Consider the following 26,387-nt stretch of genomic DNA (forward strand, 5'->3'; position numbering starts at 1 on the left):
GGCTGATTGATGTTTCTCTCCCATCGATGTTTCTATCTCTCTCCCTTCCTCTCTGTAAAAAATCAATAAAATATATATATATAAAAAAAAAAGTTCTCATCACAAGAAAAAGATTCTGTAACTGTGTTGATGTTGACTTACTGTGCCAATCATTTTGCAATATATACAAATTGAATCATTACATTGTACACCTAAGACTGATGTACGTCAATTATACCTCAAAAAAAATAAAATTCTTAAAAAACAAAAAACCACATTTATTTATGAGTCTAGATCAGAGTGAAGAATAATTTGTATTTAAGAACTACAAGTTATTATTTTTCTTATTTAATGATTTTTTGAGGCTCTAATTGTGTATGTTTATTTAGGGAACATGTGTTTATCTCAATGAGGAGATAAACTCATGCCTAACTTAGACAAAGAGTTCCAGAATGAGATAAACACATGCCTAACTTAGAGTTCCAGAAGTTATAATCAGGCCAGGATATACTGCCTCTGCTGGTCAGAGGGCAGAGGGTCAGGGTTTCATTCCCAGCATCAGGCACACAGGTTGCCTGGTTTGGTCTGACTGCTCTAGGGACCATGTACTGTTGAAGCCTCTTCACCTTTAGGATCCTCTTTTTAATGAGAGAATCATTGATCCACTAGCCCCTATGTACCCCTCACCCAAGATTGAGCCAGAAACCCAGGCATGTGTCCTGACTGGGAATTGAACCATGACCACCCGGTTCATAGGTCAACACTTAACCCCTGAGTAACAAGGGCTGGGCTAGGATCCTCTTTAAAGGAGGTGTGAGCCCTGGCCGGTGCTCTCAATGGTTAGAGTGTCATCCCACACAATGAAGGGTCTCAGGTTTGATTCCCAGTCAAGGGTACGTACCTGGGTTGCAGGTTTGATCCCCAGCCCTGGTTGGGGCTCATTTGGAAGATAACCAATTGATGTTTTTCTCTCTCTCCCTAACCCTTTTGCCCTACTTCCACTCTCTCTAAAAATCAATGGGAAAAAATATCTTGGGGTGAGAATTAACAAAAAAGAAATAAAATAAAAGGAGGTGTGAACATCATCCGAGTGAGATAGCAGAGGTTTAATTCTTGGCACTGTTCTCAATTGCCATTTCTTATGATTGGGAGGTAACATAATTTGACCAGAGGGCCAGTCTTCAAACAACTATTAATCATAGCACAAAGCACCCTCTGCCCTCCGGCCAAGGGGCCATGAACCCATTCATATCAACAAGTGCTGGGAAGCCAGCTGCACCTGCTCCCTCCTATAGCAAGGCAGCCCATTCATGCCATTTATATCCTATTTCTCGATAAGCATCTTCTGGGCTCAGCAAATGACTTTCCTAAGGATATACAGGCATAGGCCATTTTAATGGATAAAATACAAGGGATGAGCTTGTCCATATCCACCTTACAGGTAACAAAGAATACTGCCTTCAGGCAAAGATACCAGACTAATGCAGATCTTTGGAAATGAATTTGGGAAACGGGCAAAGGCAAGTGCCGCCTTAGCTGGTTTGACTCAGTGGATAGAGTGTTGGTCTGTGGACTGAAGGGTCCTGGGTTTGATTCTGGTCAAGGGCACATGCCTGGGTTGTGGGCTCGGTCCCCAGTGGGGGGCGTGCAAGAGGTAGCCAATCAATGATTCTCTCATCATTGATGTTTCTATCTTTCCCTTCTCTGAAATCAATAAAAAATATGTATATTAAAAAAAACCAAAAGTTAAGAAAAAAGCTTGTGTTCCCCCTCGTGTGTAATCACACCTATATTTGCCCACCTATGCTCAGCGGGCATCTCCTCGGCGCAGTGTGGGAACAGCAACAGAACCACCATTCTGTCAGGAAGTACCCATAATTGGGGAAGTGATAAGAGTAGCAAGTAGGAGCGCCTGAGTACATGTTGCACACCTCCAGGGAGACGGGAGCCGAGTGCCCTTGTCTGTCTTGCAGTGGTGAGGTGTCCTTGGCCCCTTATCCCAGATTCCTACAAAAGGGGCTCTTCAATTGCTGAAATTATAACTAGTAAACACACACTATCCTGTGTTCCAGGACAAACCCAACAGCCCCTCTGGGTTATAGCTGACCACATGGTACAAAGTTGGGTTCTCTATCATAAAGTATCAACAGTCCTCAGGTATCCCCCACCAGACCAGTGAGGAGAGGTCCTTGTATGCATCAGTCAGCAAGGCAGTAGGTGGCAGTGTTTTAATCCTTTAGAGCCTGGTGCCTGTCCCCTATTCTGTAAGCCCATTGAGTGCGGATGAGGACATTGGCTCAGTGTCCTTTCATCGCGGATCCTGTTAGCATGCTGACAAAGTCGCAGGAGCTGGAAGAGCCCCTGCACAAGCCCAGCATGAGCCTGACTGCTGGGTCATAAACCTGGGAGCTCCTCCATGTGCACCTGTAACAAGCACTGACAATCCTCCCCAGGGGAAAAAAAAATCTACAAAAGCAAAACTAAATCACCTCTGCAGTCTTTATTAATCACAGGTACAGAAACCAACAGATCTCATAAGGCCTTCAGCAGGGATCAGGATGGACGATGAGGTTCAAATCTCCAGTGAAAAGGAACTTGAGGGACAGCTAAGTAAAGAACCCTCCCTGGGTCCCCACGGGCACCATTAATTAATGAGGTCCAGCTATTTGGGCTAAGACTGCTCCTCCCCTCGAAGTGGCGGCTGCTGAGGCGCCTCCTCCTCCCCAGTGTCTTGCTTCTCCCTCTCGGCGTCTCTCCAGCTCAAAGGCGCAATCATCTTCTTGGGCCCGTGAGGCGGGGGGCCAATGAGGGCCTCGATGTCCTCGTAGTTTATCACTTCCTTTTCCAGCAGGGCATTTGCCAGCTAAGAGAAACAAAGGACAGTGTGTTAACCTTGGAGGACAAGGACACAGACAAGAGCCTTTTGAGAGCAGAGCACTGAGAGGGGGGCCTCTCACCCTCCCAGAAAGGGGTGTCTGTGAATAGGGTGCCCCCAGATAGGCCACTTTCCCAGGGAAGCAGCACACACAGGCGGCTTAAGCAAAGAATCACTCCCTGTTTCAATCTTGGAGATGATCTGCCAGCTGCAGCCTCATTAATTGTCTGCTTCCCTTCCAAATCTCTGCTTATTTTGGGCAACCTTTGATTTCCTTTACCAAACAAGGTGTGGGTGTCTGTATGGGGGCAGGGGACTAAAATGCAGAACATCCTCACTGGAACTTGAGAGGAATGCTGGCACTGAGGTATAAGTTGGGGGACTTCACAGTTTGGGAAGGGGGGCCTCTGCCTCTCTAGATATGATCATGGAAAACATGTTGAACAAATCCTGAGTGTTCTGTGCCAGCACTCAATCACTGCTACTCAGTCCCACTACAAGGAATGCTGCCACAGCCACCTGGACTAGTTTCTATCATCCCCAAACTGGGTGACCACTTAATCTGTGTGGCTGCTCTAATATATTGCTAAGTTCTGCACCCCACCAATCATGTGAGTCCATCATGATCACAGTGCAAACCAAGGCAGGACATCCTCGGCCCATCACAGGGAGCCTGGGTCCTGCCCAGTGGCAGTGACAATGCACATGTGTGACACCAAGAACATTGTTTACAAGTATATGGCTCGGCCCTAGCTGGGTTGCTTGGTGGATAGAGCATTGGCCTGCAGACTGAAGGGTCACAGGTCCGATTCTGGCCAAAGGCACATGCCCGGGTTGCAGGCTCAATCCCCAGTAGGGGACTTGCAGGAGGTAGCCGATCAATGATTCTCTCTCTCATCATTGATGCTTCTCTCTCTCTCTCTCTCTCCCTTCCTCTCTGGAATCAATAAAAATATTTTTAAAAAAACAAGTTTATGGCTCAGCAGATTGGGTAGGCCTGGCATTCCACAATACCACAACTCCAGGGGAAGCTGGTGCTGCTAGTAAGTGGCAACACTTGGAAGACCCAATAGGCACAACTACCAAGCTGGCAGTGCCTCACATTAACAAAACAGCCTATCTACCAAGAGCTGCCCACAAGTATAGGGACACAGTAACTTCACCTCTGAAGTCAAGTGATGGCCCCAAACCCAACACCTAGTCTCATTGTGAGAACATCAGACCCATTTCCTAACACTGCCACGGCAGGCCATCAACAACAGAAAAGTGCGGAACTGTCCCAGCCAAGAGGAGCCCAAGGAGGCATGATGATTAAATATAAATGTGGGGGTGGAGCAGGGTGCCCCTTCAGGAAAAGGACATTAGGGAAAGGCTAAGGAAATCTAGTTAATATATCAATACTGGCTCACTAGGTTCTGAAAAATGCAACATATTAATGGAAGATGTGAATAACAGGAAAAACTGGGTGTGGGGTATAAGAAAACTCTCTACTACATTTGTGACTTTTCTGTAAATCTAATAAAACTATTCTAAACTTTAAATTTTATTTTTAAAATTTCAGGAAAAGTTTGAGTGGAAAAAGATTAAACAAAATTGACCAAACATTAATAATTGCTGATGCTGGGTAACGGACACATGATGGTTTATTATGTTCTTCTGTCTATTTTGAAAGAACTGGTTTGGCATGTTCATAATAAAATGCTAAAAAGTGGAAAATAATCTATTTCAGCTGACCTGGGTGGAACACATATTTGGTATGTTGTTTTCTAAATTTCTGTGTTCATTTGAGCCCTGGCCAGGTAGCTCAGTTGGTTAGAGTATCATCCTGATACGCCAATGTTGTGGGTTAAATACCTGGTCAGGGCACATATAAGAATCAACCAATGAATGCATAAATAAATGGAACAACACATCAATGTTTCTGTCTCTCTCTTCCCACACCTGTCTCTCTCTTAAAAAAAGAGAAAGTTCTGCCCTGACCGGTTTGGCTCAGTGGATAGAGCATCGGCCTGCGGACTTAGGGGTCCCAGGTTCGATTCCGGTCAGGGGCATGTACCTTGGTTGTGGGCACATCCCCAATAGGGGGTGTGCAGGAGGCAGCTGATCGATGTTTCTCCCTCATCGATGTTTCTAACTCTCTGTCCCTCCCCTTCCTCTCTGTAAAAAATCAATAAAATATATTTAAAAAAAAGAAGTTCTGTGTTCATTTGAAATCTCTATATATAAAAGGCTAATATGCTAAGTGTCCAACTGTCTGGATAATGATGTCATGTAGCATCACCCGGCTTTCACTTCCTAGCGACTAGCCTCCTTGCAGTTTCTTAAGGCCAGGAACACAACTTGCTTTATAGCCAGGTGGAAACATTTCACACTGTAACCAAATGTCTGTGAGCGTTTTCACGTGCCTCATCTCATTTGATCCTCACAGAAGTTCTGGAGTACATAGACAGGAGACTCGGTGGAATCCTATTTTCTTTTCATTAGCCAGAAAATGGAGATTTAGAAAGCTTAGAAACTTGACCCAACTGAAAAGAAGAAATGGTGGACTTTGAAAATGACTTCAGGTATTCTCACTGTGCAGAATATAGTCAAACACTGCTGCAGTTAAATATTTTACTCTTTGTTCTCCCTGTGTAATCTACAATAATAATCTGCGTCGTGTTGCCGAAACCGGTTTGGCTTAGTGGATAGAGCGTCGGCCTGCGGACTGAGGGGACCCAGGTTTGATTCCGGTCAAGGGCATGTACCAGGGTTGCGGGCACATCCCCAATGGGGGATGCACAGTATGCAGCTGATCGATGTTTCTCTCTCATCGATGTTTCTAACTCTCTGTCTCTCTCCCTTCCTCTCTGTAAAAAATCAATAAAAATATATTTAAAAAAAAAAATATTCTGCGTCGTGTTGATATTTACTGCTGTGTTGCTGACAATTACCTGAAAGAAAAGTTGCTTCACTGGGCTGGGAAAAGTTTAGCTACATCAGAAAGCAGGCCTAATTAAGCAAGTTTATTCTGTATCTATAAATGGGTAAGTTGATTCATTTGGTTGACACTTCTATTATAGAGAAAGGGCGAACAGCGATATTAAAATATTTCTTCTAATTAATTTCCTTTCAATGTGCACGAATTCATGTATTAGGCCACTAGTATTCCATAAAAGAATGACCAGCTATGCCAGCACAGGGCAGTAACAGCACCCACACACACAACTTCTAAAGAGACAGACAGGTGCCTGGAGGTTAGAATGCACCAAGTCTCACCGCCTGGAGCTTGTCCAGATTGTCCTGCAGCACCTTCTCAGTGTGCCTGTAGGCCTTAGCCACCAACAGTTGAGCTTCCTGTGAATGAGAGAGGAGATCTGTAATGAGAACAGCTGACCACTATTCACAGCATCATCTATAGCATTGGTTCTCACCCTTGGCTGCGCATTAGAATCACCTGGGAATCTTTTTAAAATCCTGATTTCTGGGCCTCATCCTCCGGAAATTCTGTTTCTTTGTTATGGGGTGGGGCCACAACATTAGTAACAAAGAAACAGAATTTCTGGAGGATGAGGCCCAGAAATCGGGATTTTAAAAAGATTCCCAGGTGATTCTAATGTGCAGCCAAGGTTGAGAACCACTGATCTATAGGCTGGTTCTGACACCAAAGTACACCACAGAAGTGCAGGTTCAGAAACACAGCCTTTTGTCTATCCCAATGACCAGGAGAGGTCAACTGCCAACAGTTTCTGGCCCCCATCCCAACCTTGGGAATGTCCTAGTTCAGGATGCCTGCCCACAGCAGCCATTCCTACCTGTAGGTGCCCCCCCGCCCCTCCCTAGAGGCCAAGGACCCTGTGTCTGTCCTCCATGCCTGCAGCTGCCTCAAATGCTCATGCACCAGGCCAATTAGAGCTGCCCCAGGACAGGCTGGACACTGTCCTAGCCCAATCTCCTTTGGACAATGCAGCATGTCCCTGCTGGCCACAGGGATCATTGGCACTGGCTCTGTCATTTGATGCATTTATTTGATATTCTTCCCAGTTTCCCATCATCTACAGTTTCATCAGGAGCCACACAGGGGTCCTCATCCAAGAACACACACTAAGCAGTTCAGAGAGACAACAGAGGTCAGGAGGAAAGGCCCCAATGTGAAGGCTCAGGGACAGGGCACCGTGGGAGGCCTCCTCTGAATACAAAGACTTGCCCTCTACCACACTGTGGGGCTGAATGGAGCACAGGTGCAGCAGCAAGGCCTGTGGACTCACGTGATCCATCATCTGTTGGAGGCCCTGGCTGAAGGGGCGCCGACCAATGCCTGCAAGGCCCTCCTGAGCCTCAGGGAAGGAGATGGGCCCAATGCTCGATGCCATCCCAAACTGCTTCACCATGGAGTAGGCAATACGAGTAACCTTCCTCAGGTCATCCTGTGCTCCTGGAGAATAGGGCCAAGAAAAGGTTTCTTTCCTGGGAGTGCAGAGTCAGGGCATCCTGGGGACCCCACTGGCAAACACCTCAGCCAGACAGCAGATGCAGAGTCTCCAAGGGACAACTGTATCCTGTTACTATTCCTTAAGAGAGAGACCGGAAACTTAAAAATATGCTCTTTTGTCCAAAAAATTATTCAGATCCTGGCCAGGTGGCTCAGTTGGTTAGAGCATCATCCCAATATGCCAAGATGGCGGGATTAATCTCCAGTTGGGGCACATAAAAAATCAACCAATGAATGAAATGCAATGTATAGATTGTGCCCTGCAGCTGCCGAACTGCCCGTGCTCGTCAGTCCGCCCGCCAGCCGCCCGTTCGGTGCGTTAGCCTTCGAGAGGCCAGCGGTGGGTGCAGAGCCTGCAGCCCTTCCTGCGGCGGCCTCCTCCTCCTTCTCCTCCCCGTCCCCCTCTCCCCAACCCCGCACTCCTTTCCCCATTCCGGCTCCGTCACCCTCCCACCCCTCACAGTCGGGACTAGAATGCCCTGCCCAGGACAGCCCAGCAGAGCCTAGATGGCTTTGGTCACAGCCCAGCGATCGCCTACCCCCAGCACCACCTCCAGCCCCTGCACCTCGGACTGAAGAATCAAAATGAGTGTGGCACCAAAGACTAAACAAAGGGAGTTTTCAAGAAGGAAGTTGGATCAAGTTGTCTTGGAGAGGTCAACAGAGAGAGGAAGGGAGAGGCAAAGAGAGAAACATTGATGTGAGAGCAAAACATCTATCAGCAGCCACCTGCACATCCCCTACTCTGGCCCTGCAACCCTGGCATGTGCCCTGACCGAACCTGCAAACTTTTGGTGCATGGGACGATGCCCCAACCCACTGAGCACCACCGACCAGGGCTCAAAGTGCAAACGTTTTAAATTTTGTTGAAATCCATTTTATAAATTTTTTCTTTTATGGTTAAAAAAAAGAAAAGAAATGCAATGTATAAATAAGTAGAACAACAAATTAATGTCTCTCTCTCTGCCTGTCCCCCCCCCAAAAAAAAGTAAAAAACTATGTGGGTTGCATATTTGCATTTGCTTCACCAGCAATTCTCGAGCACAAGTCCAGGTGTACCCAGGGCATACTTGTCAACACTGAACCCCAATGCCGGGGATCAATCAGGGAAAGTCTGCTGCCTGCTCTCTAGGCACCCCAGTGAAATAACAGCATGAGAACAGTAAAGTTGCTTGAATTACCAATAATTAGCCAATTAAATGCATTTATAGTCTACATGTATGTAAAAGTTTTTGTAACAAATAAATTATTTTAGAAGTCTTGCTTAGTTTCAAATCTCCTTTCACCATAGCTCATCTTTAAAAAACACTTAATGAACCCAGCCAGCCGGGCTCATTGGTTGCGTGTTATGGTTCGATTCCTAGTCAGAGCACATGCCTAGGATGGGGGCTCGATCCCCAGTGTGGGGTGTGCAGGATGCAGCCGATCAATGGTTCGCTCTCATCATTGATGTTTTTCTCTCTCCTTTCCTCTCTGAAATCAATAAAAATATATTTTAAAAAAATTGTTTTAAACAAAAACACACTTAATGAGGTTTAAAGGATATTTGCAACCTACTATTCAAATCCTTTCATCAGATATACTTCCCCTATCCCGCCCCCCATGCAGGGGGATAATGGATGTAAAAGCACTGTAAGAACTCCAGACCCTGCAGGGTCAACTCCTCACCAGTAGTGACCTTATTGAAGGAGATGGCCTCCGACACGCGACCACCGAGGGCCATGCACATCCTCTCAAACAGCTGCTCCTTGGTGAAGAGGTACTGATCTCTTGGGAGCATCTGAGCAAAGCCCAGTGCAGCGTTTGTCCGAGGTGCAATGGAGACCTGCAGAACGTCAGGTGGCCTGAGTTAGCAGGCAGGATGTGGGCTTTAAATATGAAGGTGAGAAATATGAGATCTTTAATCAGAGGGTTTCAAAGCTGTTAAGCAAATCTGCACTATCCCCATTTTTATAAAAAGCTAGTATCATTAAAGAGAATGACTCACACATTGTGGGTATGTCTCCTTGTACATTACTAGGTATATATGAAGTAAAGAACCGCCAAGACAGGAGCTCTTAGGTGAAGCAACCAGGAAGTGCAGGGACCAAGAGGTTATGTGGGGGACAAGGAAAGTAACCTTGCCTTAGCCTCCTCACTGGCCAACACCACGTGTGTGTACAACTCCAGCAGGACAAGGCCTGCTCCTGAGCAACAAGGAGAGACTTGGGTTGCAGGTGTCATTTCTGAGGGTTACCGCAGCAAGAAAACCACCTCACAGTAGCCGGAAAATTGAAAGGGGAAACTTAAAATCCAACACTAAATTAAACTACAATTAAAAAGGCTGGAAATAACAACCAAACAGCAATGAGAACTTATCTTTCCCTAGCAAAGTATGAGCTCTCGAGGGAGTTTTTCTCATTATGACTAGTTTATGTCTTAAAGCCATCTAATAAAGCAAAAATTCTGAGAAGAGTTCATTTTAGTGATATTTGCATCATTGTGAATCTTTCTGCATTAATATTTATTTTGTTGATATTGCATTAAAATATTTATGAGATAAAACATCAAAGGTGAGAGAGAATCACTGATTGGCTACCTTCTGCATGCCCCACACTGGGGATTGAGCCTGCAACCCCAGCATGTGCCCTGACCGGGAGTCGAACCATGTCCTCCTGGTTCATGTCGATGCTCAACCACTGAGCCATGCCAGCCAGGCTTAAAATATTTAACTTGATTACTGAATATTTTAGTGTCCCATAAATATCACACTATAGGTAACTGTCCCACCTGCCTCACCCTGGACCCAGCCCCAATCACCTACTTCAGTGACTGTTGCATCCACTTATCTCTGTCACAAAACACTAGACTCAGCCCTCCAATGAGCATATGAAAGGAACTGGCCCGGTCAGAAGGACATAATCAAACATTCCCAGACTAACAATCTACTTTGTGGCCCCGGCTGGGTACCTCAATTGCTTAGAGCATCGTCCCAATACGTCAAGATTGCAGGTTCGATCCCCAGTCAGGGCACATACAAGAAGCAATCAACACGCCTGCCAGGCATGACTCAGGGATTGACCTATGAACCAGGAGGTCACAGTTCGATTCCCAGTCAGGGCACATGCCCAGGTTGTGGGCTCGATCCCCAGTGTGGGGTGTGCAGGAGGTAGCTAATCAATGATTCCCTCTTATCACTGATGTTTCTATTTCTCTCTCTCTTCCTCTCTGAAATCAATTTTAAAAAAAACAACCAATGAATGCATAAATAAGTGGAACAACAAATCAATGTTTCTCTCTCACATCAATAAAAAATAATACAACAAAAAAACAATCTACACTGCTACAATTAACATCACTGATTGTCCAACATTAATCACTCACATACCAGGCTGGTAAGTGCTACATTGTTCCTGTGTTTGGGTCTTAGGGAACTGCAATGTAGCTCTTTCCTTGCTGGTGGAACCAAACCAGCTGTGCAGGCTCCCAGTGACTCCACTTGTTTTGGTGGAGGGTACAATTACAATCCATGCCCTCATCTTTACAGACTGGGCACCTGCATCCCAAACATTTACATTTTCCTTAATGGTCATTCAAGGTCACAAATCGACACATTTTGGGAGAACTGTCAAATTTTCATCTAACTCACAAATGTCTGGAAGAGTAGTGTTTTTAAAAAAGTGTACTCAACTCACTTCTTTTTACAATTCGGAATTATTAGATCCACATATGTTACAGTTGATAGTAAACCTGACGGTTCTTAATTCCAAGAGTGACTATAGATGGAAAGCAAGGCCCCAAATAGTCATGTGGATTTCAAATGGTCATGCCCATAACTGGACCCAACTGGTTTAGAGGTCAGACCTCTTCCTACCCTCTGATTCCAAGGTGAGGGGTCCTGCACAGTCACCTTCCACATGTTCCCACCCAGGTCCACCTCAGGCTGTGCTTTCTTTTCACCAAGCACAAACAAGTGGTGCTCCCAAAGTCAGCTTTGTTCAAGGGCCAGTTGGGTGCCCAGCCTCCATGACCCCAGACCCTCCCTGGCTCCCACTCTCCGACACCCTACCTTCATCACAGCCTCAGTGTGCTCCAGCAGCCAGCCAACCAAAGCATGGCCTGACTCATGAAATGCAACAACCTTCTGCTCTTCCTTTGAGAGGATCTTGCTCTTTTTGGCCGTCCCTGAAAGAATGCCCAGGACTCTGAGTTTAGGCCCACGGATAATCCTGTGTAAGCACGCAGAAACCTTCCTTGCTCGGCCTTACAAGTTGTTTACCATGTTGTTGTGAGATCCTCATGGGATGGTCACCTTCTGTGTTTCTGCCCCAAGCTGACCCCATCCACAACTATTACTCCAATTCAAAGGGAAACTCATTGGGTATGAGAGGTGTTGGAGGGGGGCATGTTTGTTCTCACTTCCATAAATGTTGGAATAATTCAAACAGCTCCTGCAGGCTTCCTGGGTGGGGCTGCAGGGCTGACAGAATTAGTATGGGATCCACTCCAAATTCTAGGTTTGTTGGCTTTTCTCCCAGAGCTAGCAGGGATAACTGCAGCCTCTGTGATTCTACAGTTCTTTCACCCTTAGTAGTACCTCCTGTCTTGGTAACTACCTTACTTTTCACCTGTTCAAATTATTGCTAAGATTTCATTCACTGTCCCAAATTTTCCAAACATCCTTAAGTTTCCATTTTATGCAAGCTCTAGGTTCAGGGTATTTATTATATCATGCTATGAGGATCATCCTCCACATTTACCATAAGGCTGTAAATTCTTTCTAAGATGCACTGGCTGTGGCAGACGAATCATTTCAACCAGAGCTTATTATATGAGCCTCTAAACATGATATCACAGCCCCACAAGATGGGCTTTACCTCAACACAAATGTGTTCCAGCTCAGGCAGTCCACACTGAAGTAAGGACAAGAGAGCTCTTCGTGTTCTAAGCACTGCATACAGGGGAGGGAGGATGTGGGGGACAGCATTCTATTAGTATTTTCTTTAGACTTTCCTGATTTGATAATATTACTATAAGTTAATCAATTTCCATGTAAAAATAAATGGCTTATACAAAACCAAATTTAGAGGAAGAAACAGCAACTATAGTTTTCTCTATTCACACAAGTTTGCTTCTTTCCCAAGCTGCAGCCTGAGAACCTGGTGGCATTTGTCCTAGATTTTAACTCAAACTGAGGGTGATCAGAACACGCTTCTTGTAGGGACAGCTATGACAGAGGGCTCACTACCTACATGCAGAGCCTGTGCTTCTCAAACATCTGTAGGAAGGACCAGTTTCCCTTTTTCAAATTCTCAGTGTCTTGGACTAGTACTTCTGTTCTCAACCCTGTTCAAAGACAAGATGTACTACTCATGTCTGGATGCTGCCACATGGAGTTATGAAAGCTTCTAGATGCTTTCTCTCATTTTCAGTCCTACTCTCCTCATAGAAGTCCACAGATCCCACTTTGAGCAGCAATGGTTAAGCATTGACAGAAACACCTCAGCCCCTCACTACCCAAACACCTCTCCCATTCACGTCCCAAGCAGAGCACAGGAATAGCAGAGACAGAGTTGACCAGTAGAGCACAGCCCTGAGCACATGTTCATTCCCTCTGTCCTTGGGCAGCAGCAGTGCAGACCCCTGACAACATGCACAGTGGCCTGTCCATTTGCAGTTGGCTCTCAGGCACCACATGATGGCTAATGGGCTGAGCCCCACTCACATTTGGGTTTGCAAGATCCTTTTATACTTCTACTAGAGGCTCGGTGCATGGATTCGTGCACCGGTGGGGTCCCTCAGTCTGGCCTGCACCCTCTCACAATCTGGGATCCCTCAGGGGACATTGGAGAGCCAGTTTCGACACAATCCCCGTAGGAAGGCTGAGGGAACCCACCAGTGCACAAATCCGTGCACCAGGCCTCTAGTATGCATATAAGATCTTTGGTTAATCTCTTCCTGCCCTCCCCCCAGAAGCAACCAAAGACATGGCCGATTCCGTGAGGAATCAGGCTCCCTCTTCCCTCCTCTGGGTCCGGGTTGCAGGTGAAGCAGATTTGGGGTCAACAGAGTCCCATCAGCAACCTAACCCACGGCCGATTCTGCAAAGAATTGGGCTCCCTCCTCTACTAGTCAGAATGTATGCCCCCTGATGGTCATTGTGCATCATAGCTACTGGGCAAATGGTCAAACAGTTGGACAGTCACTTAGGCTTTTATATATATAGATTTGAAGAGTGTCTGCTGTTATGCAAATTTGCAGTGTTTTAAGTCATAGTGTCAAGCCCTGAATTATAAAAAATACAAACACTTTATGTATTTTCCTCTTGTCCAATAATTCCTTGCTGATAAGGTCCACCATGTGACATCTAAGCTTGACCTATTCCCTCCATTCCCACCCTCCCTGAGTTCACTTTTGGCATTTGTGCCTCATACCTGCAATGACACGCTCCACAGCATACTCAAAGTTAAACGTGTGAACAGATGTGTGCCCTTCTCGTGCAGCGTGCAGAGCAGCCTCATTACAGATGTTGGCAATGTCAGCACCTGTCAGCAAAACGGAATGGCAGGGGTATTGGTTCTGCTCCCTCAGGGATGGAGAGGAGGAAAGGAAAGGAGACTTGCACAAATAAATGATAAGGGCTGTGAGCCAGTGCTCCAGCTCTACTGGACCCAAAGAACCACCTCTTCCCATCCTCTTTTAGTCTTTCTGCCTTCTCCACTGCTTTACTACACAACTGCTATCAGCATTCTTCCATGTACCATCTGGTGTTTTATTCTACCTAATAATTCATATGTGCACTGATGGATAAAAAATTAGCCCTGGCCAGGTGCTTAGTGGGTTGGAGCTTCGGCCTGTACACGAAAAAGGCTGCAGGTTTGTTTCCCGGTCAGGACACATACCAATGTGGGTTCAATCCCTGGTCCAGGGAGCATACTGGAGGCAATTGATGGCTATTTCTCTCTTACATAGATGTTTCTCTGTCTCTCCCCCTTCCTCTCTCTTTAAAAATTAATAAAAACATATCTTTGGATGAAGATTAAAAACAAACAGCCCTGCCCTAACCATTTTGGCTCAGTGGATAGAGTGTCAGCCTGCGGACTGAAGGGTCCCGGGTTCGATTCCGGTCAAGGGCATGTACCTTGGTTGCGGGCACATCCCCAATAGGGGGTGTGCAGGAGGCAGCTGATCGATGTCTCTCTCTCATTGATGTTTCTAACTCTCTATCCTTCTCCCTTCCTCTCTGTAAAAAATCAATATATTTAAAACAAACAAACAAACAAACAAAAACAGCCCTGCTGGTGTGGCTCATCATCCCATGTACCAAAAGGTCACTGGTTCGATCCCAATCAGGGCATATGCCGGGGTTGTGGGCTTAATCCCCAGTAGGGGACGTGCAGGAGACAGCTGATGGATGTTTCTACCTCTCCTGCTCCCTTCCTCTCTCTCCAAAATCAATTAAAAAACAAATGAACAAAATAACTAATGGGGCTTCCTGCCTTAAAAAAAAAAAAAAAAAAATTAAAGGCTCTCTAGTATCCGAAAGATTCTAGTTAAGAAATTCAAAAGAAAAAAGTACATTACCCTTTAAAATGAGAGTCTTATAGAAAAAAGATCCTTTTAAATTTAATTTTATGAGTTTAATTGAGCCAAACTGATGACAAATGCTGGGAAGCAAAATGTTCCCCCAAAATTCTTGATTTGTGATATCTGTGTCTACAATGAAAACTGAGACGGAGGGAGAGCAGTGACAAGGCCGAGCCATGGCAGCAGCTGGTGGGAGTAGCGGAATCTCACGATCTAAGCTGGACAGGAACTAAACGGCCTGTATGGGGAGCCTTAAAGGCGGAACTTCTAGGATTGCCCATAGTGGGGACACACACATGGGGCAGTCTAAATGCAGGCAACAGGACCACCATTGGATGTTCTACCACTTGGGGAGAAGTAAATGTTGTGCAATTCTTCTATCTCCTGCCTGCTCTGTGTGCACAACCTCACTCTCAACCATGCTGTGCTGCCCAGAGAAGGGGAATGGAGGGTACCCGGGGCAAGCCTGCACTCACATGCAGGAAAGACCACCTGCCCTCTGCCCTCAGGACCAATAAGAACCGGCTCCCATACCGCTGAACCCCGGCGTGAGCTCTGCCAGACGCTGGGAGTAAAAGCTGCTGGCCTGCGTCAGCTTCAGGCTCTTCAGGTGCTGCTCAAAAATCTCCCGCCGTTCCTACCGAAGACAGGGAGAAGGACACAAGTGTGGGTCAGCACATCTGCCACACAGATAGGAGCCACTAGGGAGGCACTCTCCGGAGTTTCTTCATCATTAATCACAACCATAGTTTGTGAAACCAATTTAGAGCTGCAAGCAGCCTTACAAAATGAAAAGGGGAAAAAAGGAAACAGAATAGAATATAAAACGCAACAAAGTAAGTAATTTTGTGGAGCCTTTGATTCATGCACATGTGAAACTATGTAAATGTTTCCTACGGTCAGGAAGATGGACAGCCACTCCTCCAGAAGCTGGCAGAGGGTAGCCTCACTCCGCTTCTTAGACTGAGGAGCAGTTTGAGAAGAGAACTCAGGATGAGCACGGGGTGTGCCATAAGCCACACCCCTGTGCCCCCATGTGTGTACCTACAGAGACAGTAACCTGTGCCCCCATGTGTGTACCTACAGAAACAGTTACCAACTAACCAATTGTTAGGTTCACCCTCCAAACCTTGTCCCTACCCATGGTGGTCTCCACCACACATGTGATCCTTTAATCCCTGCATGCTGGATTCCTGCTCCCTCAGTGGCCACCACAAAGGCCTGACTACACAGAGGTGGACATCCAACCAGACGCCTGATATGGAGGTTGGTGGGGCCAAGAGGTACAGATCTCCCACCCCTTCCCAACGTGCTTTCAGGGCAGCTGCAGAGCTCATGTTCCACAACCATATGGCATCAAGGACTTGAGCTGGTCAGGATGAGAATTCTGAGGCTCTCCAAAAAATATGCTACAAAACTCAACTGAAACATATCGATTCAACCTCAGATACTTAAGGATAAAGGGAAAAACAATGTGGGTTAAAAAAAAAAAAAAAAAAAAAGCTGCAAAACCATGAGAAGAGTGGTGAGCCAAAGAAAATCTGGAGACAAGCACCAGGGGGAATAAGCAACTGCATCTGCCAAGGGCAGCCTCAGGCCACACTGACCTGCAGTGTGGGGAGGTCGATGAAGACGTGTCGGTCCAGTCGGCCTGGTCTCAGCAGAGCATTGTCCAAAATGTCAGCTCGGTTGGTAGATGCCAGGACGATGACATGGTCAGTGGTGCCCATTCCTGAGAGACAGACAGTGGCCTTTATGGTAGGGGTTCCCAACACTGTGGCCTTCCCCCTGGCATCCTAGACACAGGACAGATTTCCTGCCAGGGTCCACGAGAGAGGTCTACAAGCACGACCCAGGATCAATCCTTCCCCGTGAGTGTTCTACCAAAATCATCACAAGAGCAAGAACTTGCTGGATTTACTTCCCCAGAGGCAGAACCGCAGATGGGAACCTGGGATCTGCTGTCCACAGCCATCCTCTAGATTCACAAAGCACCCATGGAGGGAACTGCTAACAGGGTGGACCCTGGGAGCAAGGGTCCTCCTCTTATGCTTCCTCACTGCATTTCCTTGAGCCAAAGTGACCACCACAGAGAATTCCGGAATATTCTACCTCTAACACTTGGTCTGAGGGTCTGGGTTTTCTGTTCCACTTTTCTCACATGAGAATTTAAAAGCAAGTCTAGAAGCCGTCCCAATGAATGGCCCAGATCTACAACTGCAAAAACACATTCATGAAGCAACAGAGGACTCTGAACCTCACTGGATGGTATGAATAACTTATTTTTAATTTGAGTCATGATATTTCTCTGAATGTAGAGAAATACATTCAGAGCATTTAAGGTTCAGAACTTTGGGTTGACTTTAAAATAACACACTGGGGCCCCCCTGGCACGGCTTAGTGGTTGAGTATAGACCTATGAACCAGGAGGTCACGGTTTGATTCTGGTCAGGGCACACGCTTGGGTTGCAGGCTCAATCCCCAGTGTAAGGTGTGCAGGAGGCAGGCAATCAATGATTCTCTCTCATCACTGATGTTCCTATTTCTCTCTCCCTTCCTCTCTGAAACCAATACAAATATGTTTTAAAAAATAACACTCTGGGAAGAAGAAAAAGAGAGGGAGGTGTGCATGGACTAGGGCTGGACAAGCACAGACAATATTGAAGATGACCTGAGACATGGGGGCTCACTGCACACTTCTGCTTTTGTGGATGTTTGAAAAGTTCCATAATATAAAGTTTAAAAAATAAAGATGCAGGAGAACCAAGATGGCGGCATAGGTTAACGCCGGAGTTTGCTGCCTTGAACAACTACTTCAAAAGTGAAACTAAAAAACGGAACGGACATCACCCAGAACCACAGGAACGCTGGCTGAGTGGAAGTCCTACAACTAGGAGGAAAGAGAAACGCATACGGACACTCAGAAGAGGCGCAGTGCTGAAGTCAAATTCTGAGGTGCTGAGTGCGCCGAGCGGGCTGGTGGCGGAGGGCGCGGTTGGCGTTTTCAATCGGGAGGGAGTCGCACACTCTGAGCTCCAGATACAGCCGAGTCTTTAGGGACCCAGACTCAAACGGGAGAAGCGGGACTGTCGGGCTTCGGTCAGAGCGAGTGCAGCTTTCTCTCCGAGCTTTGCAGCGGGTGCTGGGACTCAGAGAGGCAGAGCCCCTGGGGACAGGACTGAGAGCCGCCATAACTGCTCTCTCCGGCCCACCCTGTTGATCCTGTGCGACCCGCCCCGCCCAAGCCCTGCACAGAGGCATTTGCCGGATAGCCTCAGGCAAAGGCTAGATTAGCACCTCCCTAGAGGACAGAAGTTCTCTCACTGCTGACACTGCTGATTCTCATAGCCACTTGGCCTGGAGGTCAAACCCTCCCTGGAATTAGCTACAACAATCAAGATTTAACTATAAGACTGTGAACAAAGACCACTAGGGGGTGCACCAAGGAAGCATAACAAAATGCGGAGACAAAGAAACAGGACAAAATTGTCAATGGAAGATATAGAGTTCAGAACCACACTTTTAAGGTCTCTCAAGAACTGTTTAGAAGCCGCCGATAAACTTAATGAGATCTACAAGAAAACTAATGAGACCCTCGATGTTATATTGGGGAACCAACTAGAAATTAAGCATACACAGACTGAAATAACGAATATTATACAGACTCCCGACAGCAGACCAGAGGAGCGCAAGAATCAAGTCAATGATTTGAAATGCGAGGAAGCAAACCGGAAAAGCAAAACGAAAAAAGAATCCAAAAATGCGAGGATAGTGTAAGGAGCCTCTGGGACAGCTTCAAGCGTACCAACATCAGAATTACAGGGGTGCCAGAAGATGAGAGAGAGCAAGATATTGAAAACCTATTTGAAGAAATAATGACAGAAAACTTCCCCCACCTGGTGAAAGAAACGGACTTACAGGTCCAAGAAGTGCGGAGAACCCCAAACAAAAGGAATCCAAAGAGGACCACACCAAGACACATCATCATTAAAATGCCAAGAGCAAAAGATAAAGAGAGAATCTTAAAAACAGCAAGAGAAAGAAACTCAGTTACCTACAAGGGAATACCCATACGACTGTCAGCTGATTTCTCAACAGAAACTTTGCAGGCCAGAAGGGAGTGGCAAGAAATATTCAAAGTGATGAATACCAAGAACCTACAACCAAGATTGCTTTATCCAGCAAAGCTATCATTCAGAATTGAAGGTCAGATAAAGAGCTTCACAGATAAGGAAAAGCTAAAGGAGTTCATCACTACCAAACCAGGATTATATGAAATGCTGAAAGGTATCCTTTAAGAAGAGGAAGAGGAAGAAAAAGGTAAAGATACAAATTATGAACAACAAATATGCATCTATCAACAAGTGAATCTAAGAATCAAGTGAATAAATAATCTGATGAACAGAATGAACTGTTGATTATAATAGAATCAGGGACATAGAAAGGGAATGGACTGACTATTCCTGGGGGGGAAAGGGGTGTGGGAGATGCGGGAAGAGACTGGACAAAAATCGTGCACCTATGGATGAGGACAGTGGGTGGGGAGTGAGGGCGGAGGGTGGGGCGGGAACTGGGAGGAGGGGAGTTATGGGGGGAAAAAAAAGAGGAACAAATGTAATAATCTGAACAATAAAGATTTAATTAAAAAAAAAAAGAATTTTCAAATAATATGACATGATAAAGAGAGAGCATAGGCTGTCTTGTCCATTCTACATTTAGTTTTCTAAATATGACACTTTCTTTGTATCGTTTTGTAATTTCTACAGATGATTATTTGTTTTTCTCCCCTTTAAAGTAGTAAAATATTTTATTAATAAAATGCCCATTTGGAACTCCCTTTTCTTCCTGAATATACCTTAAGTCATTATGAAGTGAAATTATTTTAATAAACTTATGAAAATTTAAAAATAAATAAATAAATAAAGATGCCATGACCTAACTTTTCCTAACTTGAAAAAACTCTAATTGACATGGACAAATACAATTTTAAACCACCATAAAGTCTTTTAACAAAAGTAAAATTCAGAAGAAATATCGCAGAATTAAACCCTGAGAGCACGTCAGGCACTGCCGCCTAAAGGATGATTGTCGTTCACTCCACTCCAGGATCCCATGACAATGTGAGGGACCCAGCCAAATGCACCAGCTCAGGGAAGGCAGCCACCTGAGGAGCCGACACCCATGGCTCTGAAAAGCAGCTACCAGGACAGCCCAAACCACATGCCATCTTAAGAAAATCACTCCACAACTTCAAAGAAACATCTCCCAGATATGCGACATCACTCTCATCTGCACTGCGGAGTGCGGTAAGCCAGGAAGCCACGATGAGTCCAGTCCTGTTCATGTGCCAAGAGTGGAGAATGCAGAAAGGTATACACTTCACTGAGGCAAAGGTGATGTCTTTAAATCACTCTGACTTGTGAAACAAATTTAGAAACAAGAGCAAGCCCTACCTGGTTTGGCTCAGTGGATAGAGCATCTGCCTGTGGACTGAAGGGTCCTTCCTGGGTTTGATTACAGTCATGGGCACATGCCCGGGTTGTGGGCTACATCCCCATTAGGGGATGTGCAGGAGGCAGCCAATAAATGATTCTCTCTCATCATTGATGTTTCTATCTCTCTCTCCCTCTTCCTTTCTCTCTGAAATCAATAAAAATATTTTTTTTTTTTTAAAAAAAGGAGCAAGCACTACGCAAAAATGTGACAAGTCAACTTCTCTGCTCCATTTGCTCACACTCCCATTTAAGGAAAAGTGAAACACTGACATGGAAAACGAGAAGCGACAGGAGGGGGCAATCTGGCCAGATGCAGCTTCACTCCCCGAGAGACTCCTCGGTGCCAGGGGGACCCTAAGCAACTCATTCCAGAGTGCTAGTTGGGAAGACCTGCGAGGGCTCACCACTCATATTTCTGAAATGTCTTCCTTCCACAGGTCAAGGTTGTAAATACAGAAATCTGAAGTTACACACACAGGAAAAAAGTGTTGAAAAATAGCAGGAAGAGTGGCTGTAGAAGAAAAACAACAGCAAGGCAACGGTGGACGCCATGTCAATGAGCTCCAAGCAAAAATGGAAGTAGTGACACTCAAAGCTCTGCCATCACCCAGCTGGTGTGGCTCAGTAGTTGAGCCAGGGGGTTATGGTTCGATTCCCCGTCAGGGCACATGCATGGGTTATGGCAGGGGTGGGCAAACTTTTTGACTCGAGGGCCACAATGGGTTCTTAAACTGGACCGGAGGGCCGGAACAAAATCATGGATGGAGTGTTTGTGTGAACTAATATAAATTCAAAGTAAACATCATTACATAAAAGGGTACGGTCTTTTTTTGTTTGTTTGTTTTATTCATTTCAAACGGGCTGGATCCGGCCCGCGGGCCGTAGTTTGCCCACGGCTGGGTTATGGGCTCAATCCCAAGTAGGAGCTGTGCAGGAGGCAGCTGATTGATGATTCTCTCATCATTGATGCTTCTATCTCACTCTCCCTCTCCCATCCTCTCTCTGAAAAATCAATAAAAACATACTTAAATAAATATATAAATAAATAAAGCTCTGTCATCACAAGTTACCTTGACCTCCCTGTATAGCAGACCTCTCAGTCCTGGGCCTGGTCATATGGACCTCAGGGTGCAGATCTCCTAGGGTTCCATTTTTGAAACTTTATATTGTGATGACCCTGGCCGGGTAGCTCAGTTGGTTAGAGTATCATCCTGATATGCCAACATTGCAGGTTCAGTCCCCGGTCTGGGCACATACAAGAACCAACCAATGAATGCATAAATAAGTGAAACAACAAATCAATCTCTCTCTCTCTCCCCCACCTTCCTCTCTCTCTAAAATAATTTTTTTTTAAAGAAACTTTATATTTTGACATAGTTGTAGATACACAGCAAATTGCAAAAAGAGTGTAGAGAAGTCCTCCATCCCAGTTTCCTGGTGGCGTGTTGAGTAACTACCGAGCAATGTCAAAACCAGGAAACCCACATTGCACAGTCCACAGGCCTTATTCAACATCAACTGTCGTATATGCATTTGTTTCTCTGTGTGCACCTCGTTCTCTCCAATATTATCATACGAGATTCCTATAACCTCTACCTTGACTCAGGTAGATTCCACCATCATGAAGACCTTCCTTTACAGTCACACCCCCTCATCTCGCACCCTTCTGACCCCTAGTAAGCACTAATCTGTTCTCCACCTTTAGAATTTTGTCATTTTGACATTCTCATATAAATTGAATCCTATAATATGTATCATTTAGAGGCTGGCTTTTTTCATTCAGCATACTTTCCTTGAGATCCATCCAAGCAGCTTTGTATAAGGACAGTTAGGTTTCTTTTGTAATTCTTTTTTTTTTTTTTTAAGAGAGGAAGGAAGAGAGAGAGAGGAAAAAACATCAAAACATCGATATGATAGAGATACATCGATTGGTTGCCTCCCATACATGCCCCAACCAGGGATCGAACCACTGCCTATGTATGTGCCCTGACCGGGAATCAATCCTGAAACCTTGCCCATCCAGCTTGGATCAGTGGTTGAGCATCGACCTATGAACTAGAAGGTCACAGTTTGAATCCTGGTCAGGGCACATGCCCAGGTTGCAGGCTCAATTCCCAGTGTGGAGCATACAGGAGGCAGCCGATCAATGATTCTTTCTCATCATTGATGTTTCTATCTCTCTCTCTCCCTTCCTTTCTGAAACCAATAAAATTATATATTTTTTGGTTAATCCTCACCCGAGGATATTTTTCCATTTGTTTTTAGGGAGAGTGGAAGAGAGAGGAGAAAGATAGAAACATCGATGTGAGAGAAACATCGATTAGTTGCCTCCTGCATGAGACCTGACCAGGGCTCGGGCCGGGAAGGAGTCTGCAACCGAGGTATATGCCCTTGACCAGAATCGAATCCAGGACCCTTCAGTCCATAGGCCAACGCTCTATCCACTGAACCAAACTGGCTAGGGCAATAAAAATATATTTCAAGCCGAAACCGGTTTGGCTCAGTGGATAGAGCGTCGGCCTGCGGACTGAAAGGTCCCAGGTTCGATTCCGGTCAAGGGCATGTACCTGGGTTGCGGGCATATCCCCAGCGGGGGATGTGCAGGAGGCGGCTGATCGATGTTTCTCTCTCATCGATGTTTCTAACTCTCTATCTCTCTCCCTTCCTCTCTGTAAAAAATCAATAAAATATATTTTTAAAAAAAAAAAAATATATATATATATATATATTTCAAAAACAACAACAACCCAAAACCTTTTAGTGAGCAAGATGATGCTCCAACCAACTGAGCCACCCGGACAGGGCCAGTTTCTTTCTTTTGATTGCTGCATGGAAACCATGATAAGGACATAGCAGAGTTTAACTATGCACCCACTAAAGGACATCTGGGTTGTTTTCAGTTTTCAGCTATTACAAAAATGTGAACACTGCTGCACAGGTGTTTTGTGTAAACTTTTCTCTAGCAAGAGCAACCAGGGGTGTGTCCTATGGTAAGTCTATGTTTAATTTTTTTAGACACTATTTCCCAGAGAGGATACATATTTCACATTCCCACAGGCAGTGTAGAAGATGCAATTCCTTCACATCTTCACAAGCATCTGGTGTTGCCATGATTTTTCACTCTAACTATCCTATTAGGAGAGTATTCCTATCAAAATCTCAGCAGGACTACTTGGTAGATAAGAACAAGCTTATTCTAAAAGTTATAGGAAAAGGCAAAGGAAGGAGAAGCACTTCAACACTGTTGGACAAGAGCAAAGTGGGAGGACTCCTCCATCTGGGCAGCTCAGTGAAGAAGGCTGTATGTTGTGGTATAGCACAGATTTAGACTTAGAGACCAACGCAGACCAGTATGCCCAGGAACAGACATTCCTAAATATGCCAGCTGAGCTCTGATGAAGGTGCAAAAGCAATTCAGTGGAGGAAGCAGTGTTTTAAAGAGTGCTGGAGCAACCAAAACTTCACAATTTATATAAGTATTAATGCAAAAGGAGCCCTATGTTAATATGGAGAAGGCGAGCCCTGGCCGGCGTGGCTCAGTGGTTGAGCATCGACCTATGAACCAAGAGGTCACCAGTTCGATTCCTGGTCAGGGCACATGCCCAGGTTGTGGGCTCAATCCCAAGGGGGGTGTAGAGGAGGCAGTCGATCGATGATGTTTCTCTCTCATTGATGTTTCTATCTCTCTCTCCCTCCCCCCCCACCCCCCCCCGCCAAAACCAATAAAAACATAAAATAAGAAGTGGCGGAGGGACACGTATCTGGGCTGTAGGTTTGATTCCGGGCCCTGGTTGGGGTTCTTGCAGGACTCAACCAATCAATACGTCTCTCTCACATAGATGTTTCTCTCTCTCTCTCCCCCTCCCTCCCTCTCTCTTTAAAAATCAATGGAAAAAAACATCCTCGGGTGAGGATTAATAAAAACAAAAAAACAAAATGGAAAGGCCATATGCACAGTAACTGGGGTTTTCCAATGACTCCGAGCAGAATCAGAGTTTATGTTCTCCCACACTTTCTAATACAGAGTTCGGACAAACACAGCTAGCGCAGAGGGCACTCAGTGCAAAGCCTTCTTTCTGCCAATCAAACTATAAAGAGGTGAGCCCTAGCTGGTTTGGCCCAGTGGATAGAGCGTGGGACTGTGGACTGAAGGGTTCCAGGTTCAATTACAGTCAAGGGCACATGCCTGGGTTGTAGGTTTGATCCCCAGTAGGGGGCATGTAGGAGGCAGCCGACCAATGATTCTCTCTCATCAATGATGTTTCTATCTCTCTCTCCCTCCCCCTTCCTCTCTGAAACCAATAAAAATATATTAAAAAATAAGCAACTATAAAGCAGTGACAGCCCACAGTTCGCTCAGCTGGTCCCACTGCTCTTAGATGCAGTTGCCATTCCCACATAAGTCTGGCAGTCCTGCAAGGTGTACTGTGCCTGACCCATGAGATGAAGACTTCTCTTCCTCAGTGAGCTTTTCCCACTACCGGCATAGCATCTGCTCCACACTCTGTACTTCAATGAATAGAAAGGAGTAACAAAGTCTCTTCAGAGACAGCTGAAGGGCTGAGAATGCTCAGTTGTGTCTGTGCACACAGGGACTTGTTTGCTACTGGCTTAGCCCAACAAGAGGACTTCAGTCAGGGATTCTGGGCATGAGCAAATCCAGGGGCGGAAGCAGCTCTTTTCATGGCAGCACAGAGAGGTTCAGCTCAAAGGAAGATGCCATCTGGTAAATGCTTCCTGGTGGGCTCAAGCCTGCCCAAAAAGGTGGTCTCTGTCTTCATTGCAAAAAGCAATATAAGCAGAAAGACACAGATGTGCAGTGCTTCCCATGGCCCAGAGTGCTCAGTCACAGTGAGAGCCAGTGGGAGTCCCTGCATAATCACCAGGGATGAAACTCTGTCACACTCAGAAGTGTGCAGAATCACAAGTGAGGTCATGAACTTTAACATCATTGTAACCTCAGAAAACCATGGCTCAGAGGAGAGGACCGGTGTGAAGCCCACAGCATCCTTACACAGTCCATGAGCACACCTGGGGTCCTGCCGGGAGCCGGTCCATGCTTGCTGTTTCAAGGGACCTGGCATATATGGCATACTGTTCTTAATATGTTTGCTCACCTTCTTGGCACTATGTGTTTTAACCAAGGTCTCTGAGAAAGGTTGTTTCCCCAGGTAGGGATTTTCCCCTGAAGTTAGGGAGGGAATAAAACCTCTTAACTAGTGCCAGGTGGGTAATTAATCACTTTAACTACGAACAATCATGCTTAAGCTACATAATCTTTACTCCCTGGAATGGAGATAAGAAACGCCCTAACCTTTGTAATAGAGATTGATAGGATTGAATCAACTGGTATAAATACAGATGTAATAAGACAGTAAGAGACAGAACTTAGAATACAGAAGAGAGAGAGACAGAACCGAGGCACAGAACCTACACCGAACGTTCTCTAGAGACAGAAGAACTTCGCTGGAGAGAACATGGCAAAAGATCCTGGACAGAAACTGGCCTCAGAACCTAGAGACAGAACCTAGCGAGAGAACATGGCAAAAGATCCTGGACTGAACCTGACTACAGAAATTGGCAAGAGAACCTGACTAGAACCTGGTGACTGAACCTGGCTGGAGAACCTGGACAGAACCTGGCTGGAGAACCTAGCGAGGGAACATGGCTACAGAACCTGGCTGGAGAACCTGGAGAACCTAGCAAGAGAACATGGACAGAGAACCTGGCTGGAGATCCGAAGCAGAACCTCTCTGGAGATCCAGACCAGAGCTTGGCTGGAGATCCTGGCTGGAGATCCTGGCTAGGCTGCTGATCAACTGAACGCTGCCTCCATGTCATTCCTTCTTCGCCGACTCCGTCCACACCTTTGGGGACCCCTGGACCCGCTGGGGCTGGACCCCAGCAGGGTCCAAGGCTTAGACAGCCATATGACAAACATGGACATCACTGCATCCAGCAGGGCAGTGAGACCTGGTGACATATTGGGTTTGGACAGCCA

General features: G+C 45.8%; 1 protein-coding gene across 10 annotated transcripts in view; it reads right to left on the reverse strand.

The window, feature by feature from the left end:
• Positions 1 to 2,460: 2,460 nt before the first annotated feature.
• SPG7 (SPG7 matrix AAA peptidase subunit, paraplegin) overlaps positions 2,461 to 26,387 on the reverse strand; it is a 47,095-nt gene continuing 23,168 nt past the window's right edge. For 4 of the 10 annotated variants that reach the window (XM_036345610.1, XM_036345613.1, XM_036345618.1 and 1 more), the window contains 8 exons: positions 16,499 to 16,623; positions 15,426 to 15,528; positions 13,739 to 13,849; positions 11,374 to 11,489; positions 8,994 to 9,150; positions 7,102 to 7,268; positions 6,113 to 6,190; positions 2,461 to 2,842 (listed from right to left, as the gene is read on the reverse strand). In XM_036345610.1, coding sequence (XP_036201503.1) covers positions 2,651 to 2,842; positions 6,113 to 6,190; positions 7,102 to 7,268; positions 8,994 to 9,150; positions 11,374 to 11,489; positions 13,739 to 13,849; positions 15,426 to 15,528; positions 16,499 to 16,623 — 1,049 coding nt within the window. In that variant the 3' untranslated portion in view covers positions 2,461 to 2,650. Of the gene's footprint in view, positions 2,843 to 6,112; positions 6,191 to 7,101; positions 7,269 to 8,993; positions 9,194 to 11,373; positions 11,490 to 13,738; positions 13,850 to 15,425; positions 15,529 to 16,498; positions 16,624 to 26,387 lie in introns of those variants that run through there. The other 6 variants (XM_036345609.1, XM_036345611.1, XM_036345612.1 and 3 more) reach the window with 6 other exon arrangements.

The sequence above is a fragment of the Myotis myotis genome, unplaced genomic scaffold, assembly GCF_014108235.1.
Source record: "Myotis myotis isolate mMyoMyo1 unplaced genomic scaffold, mMyoMyo1.p scaffold_m19_p_19, whole genome shotgun sequence".
In the NCBI taxonomy this organism is placed as follows: domain Eukaryota; kingdom Metazoa; phylum Chordata; class Mammalia; order Chiroptera; family Vespertilionidae; genus Myotis; species Myotis myotis.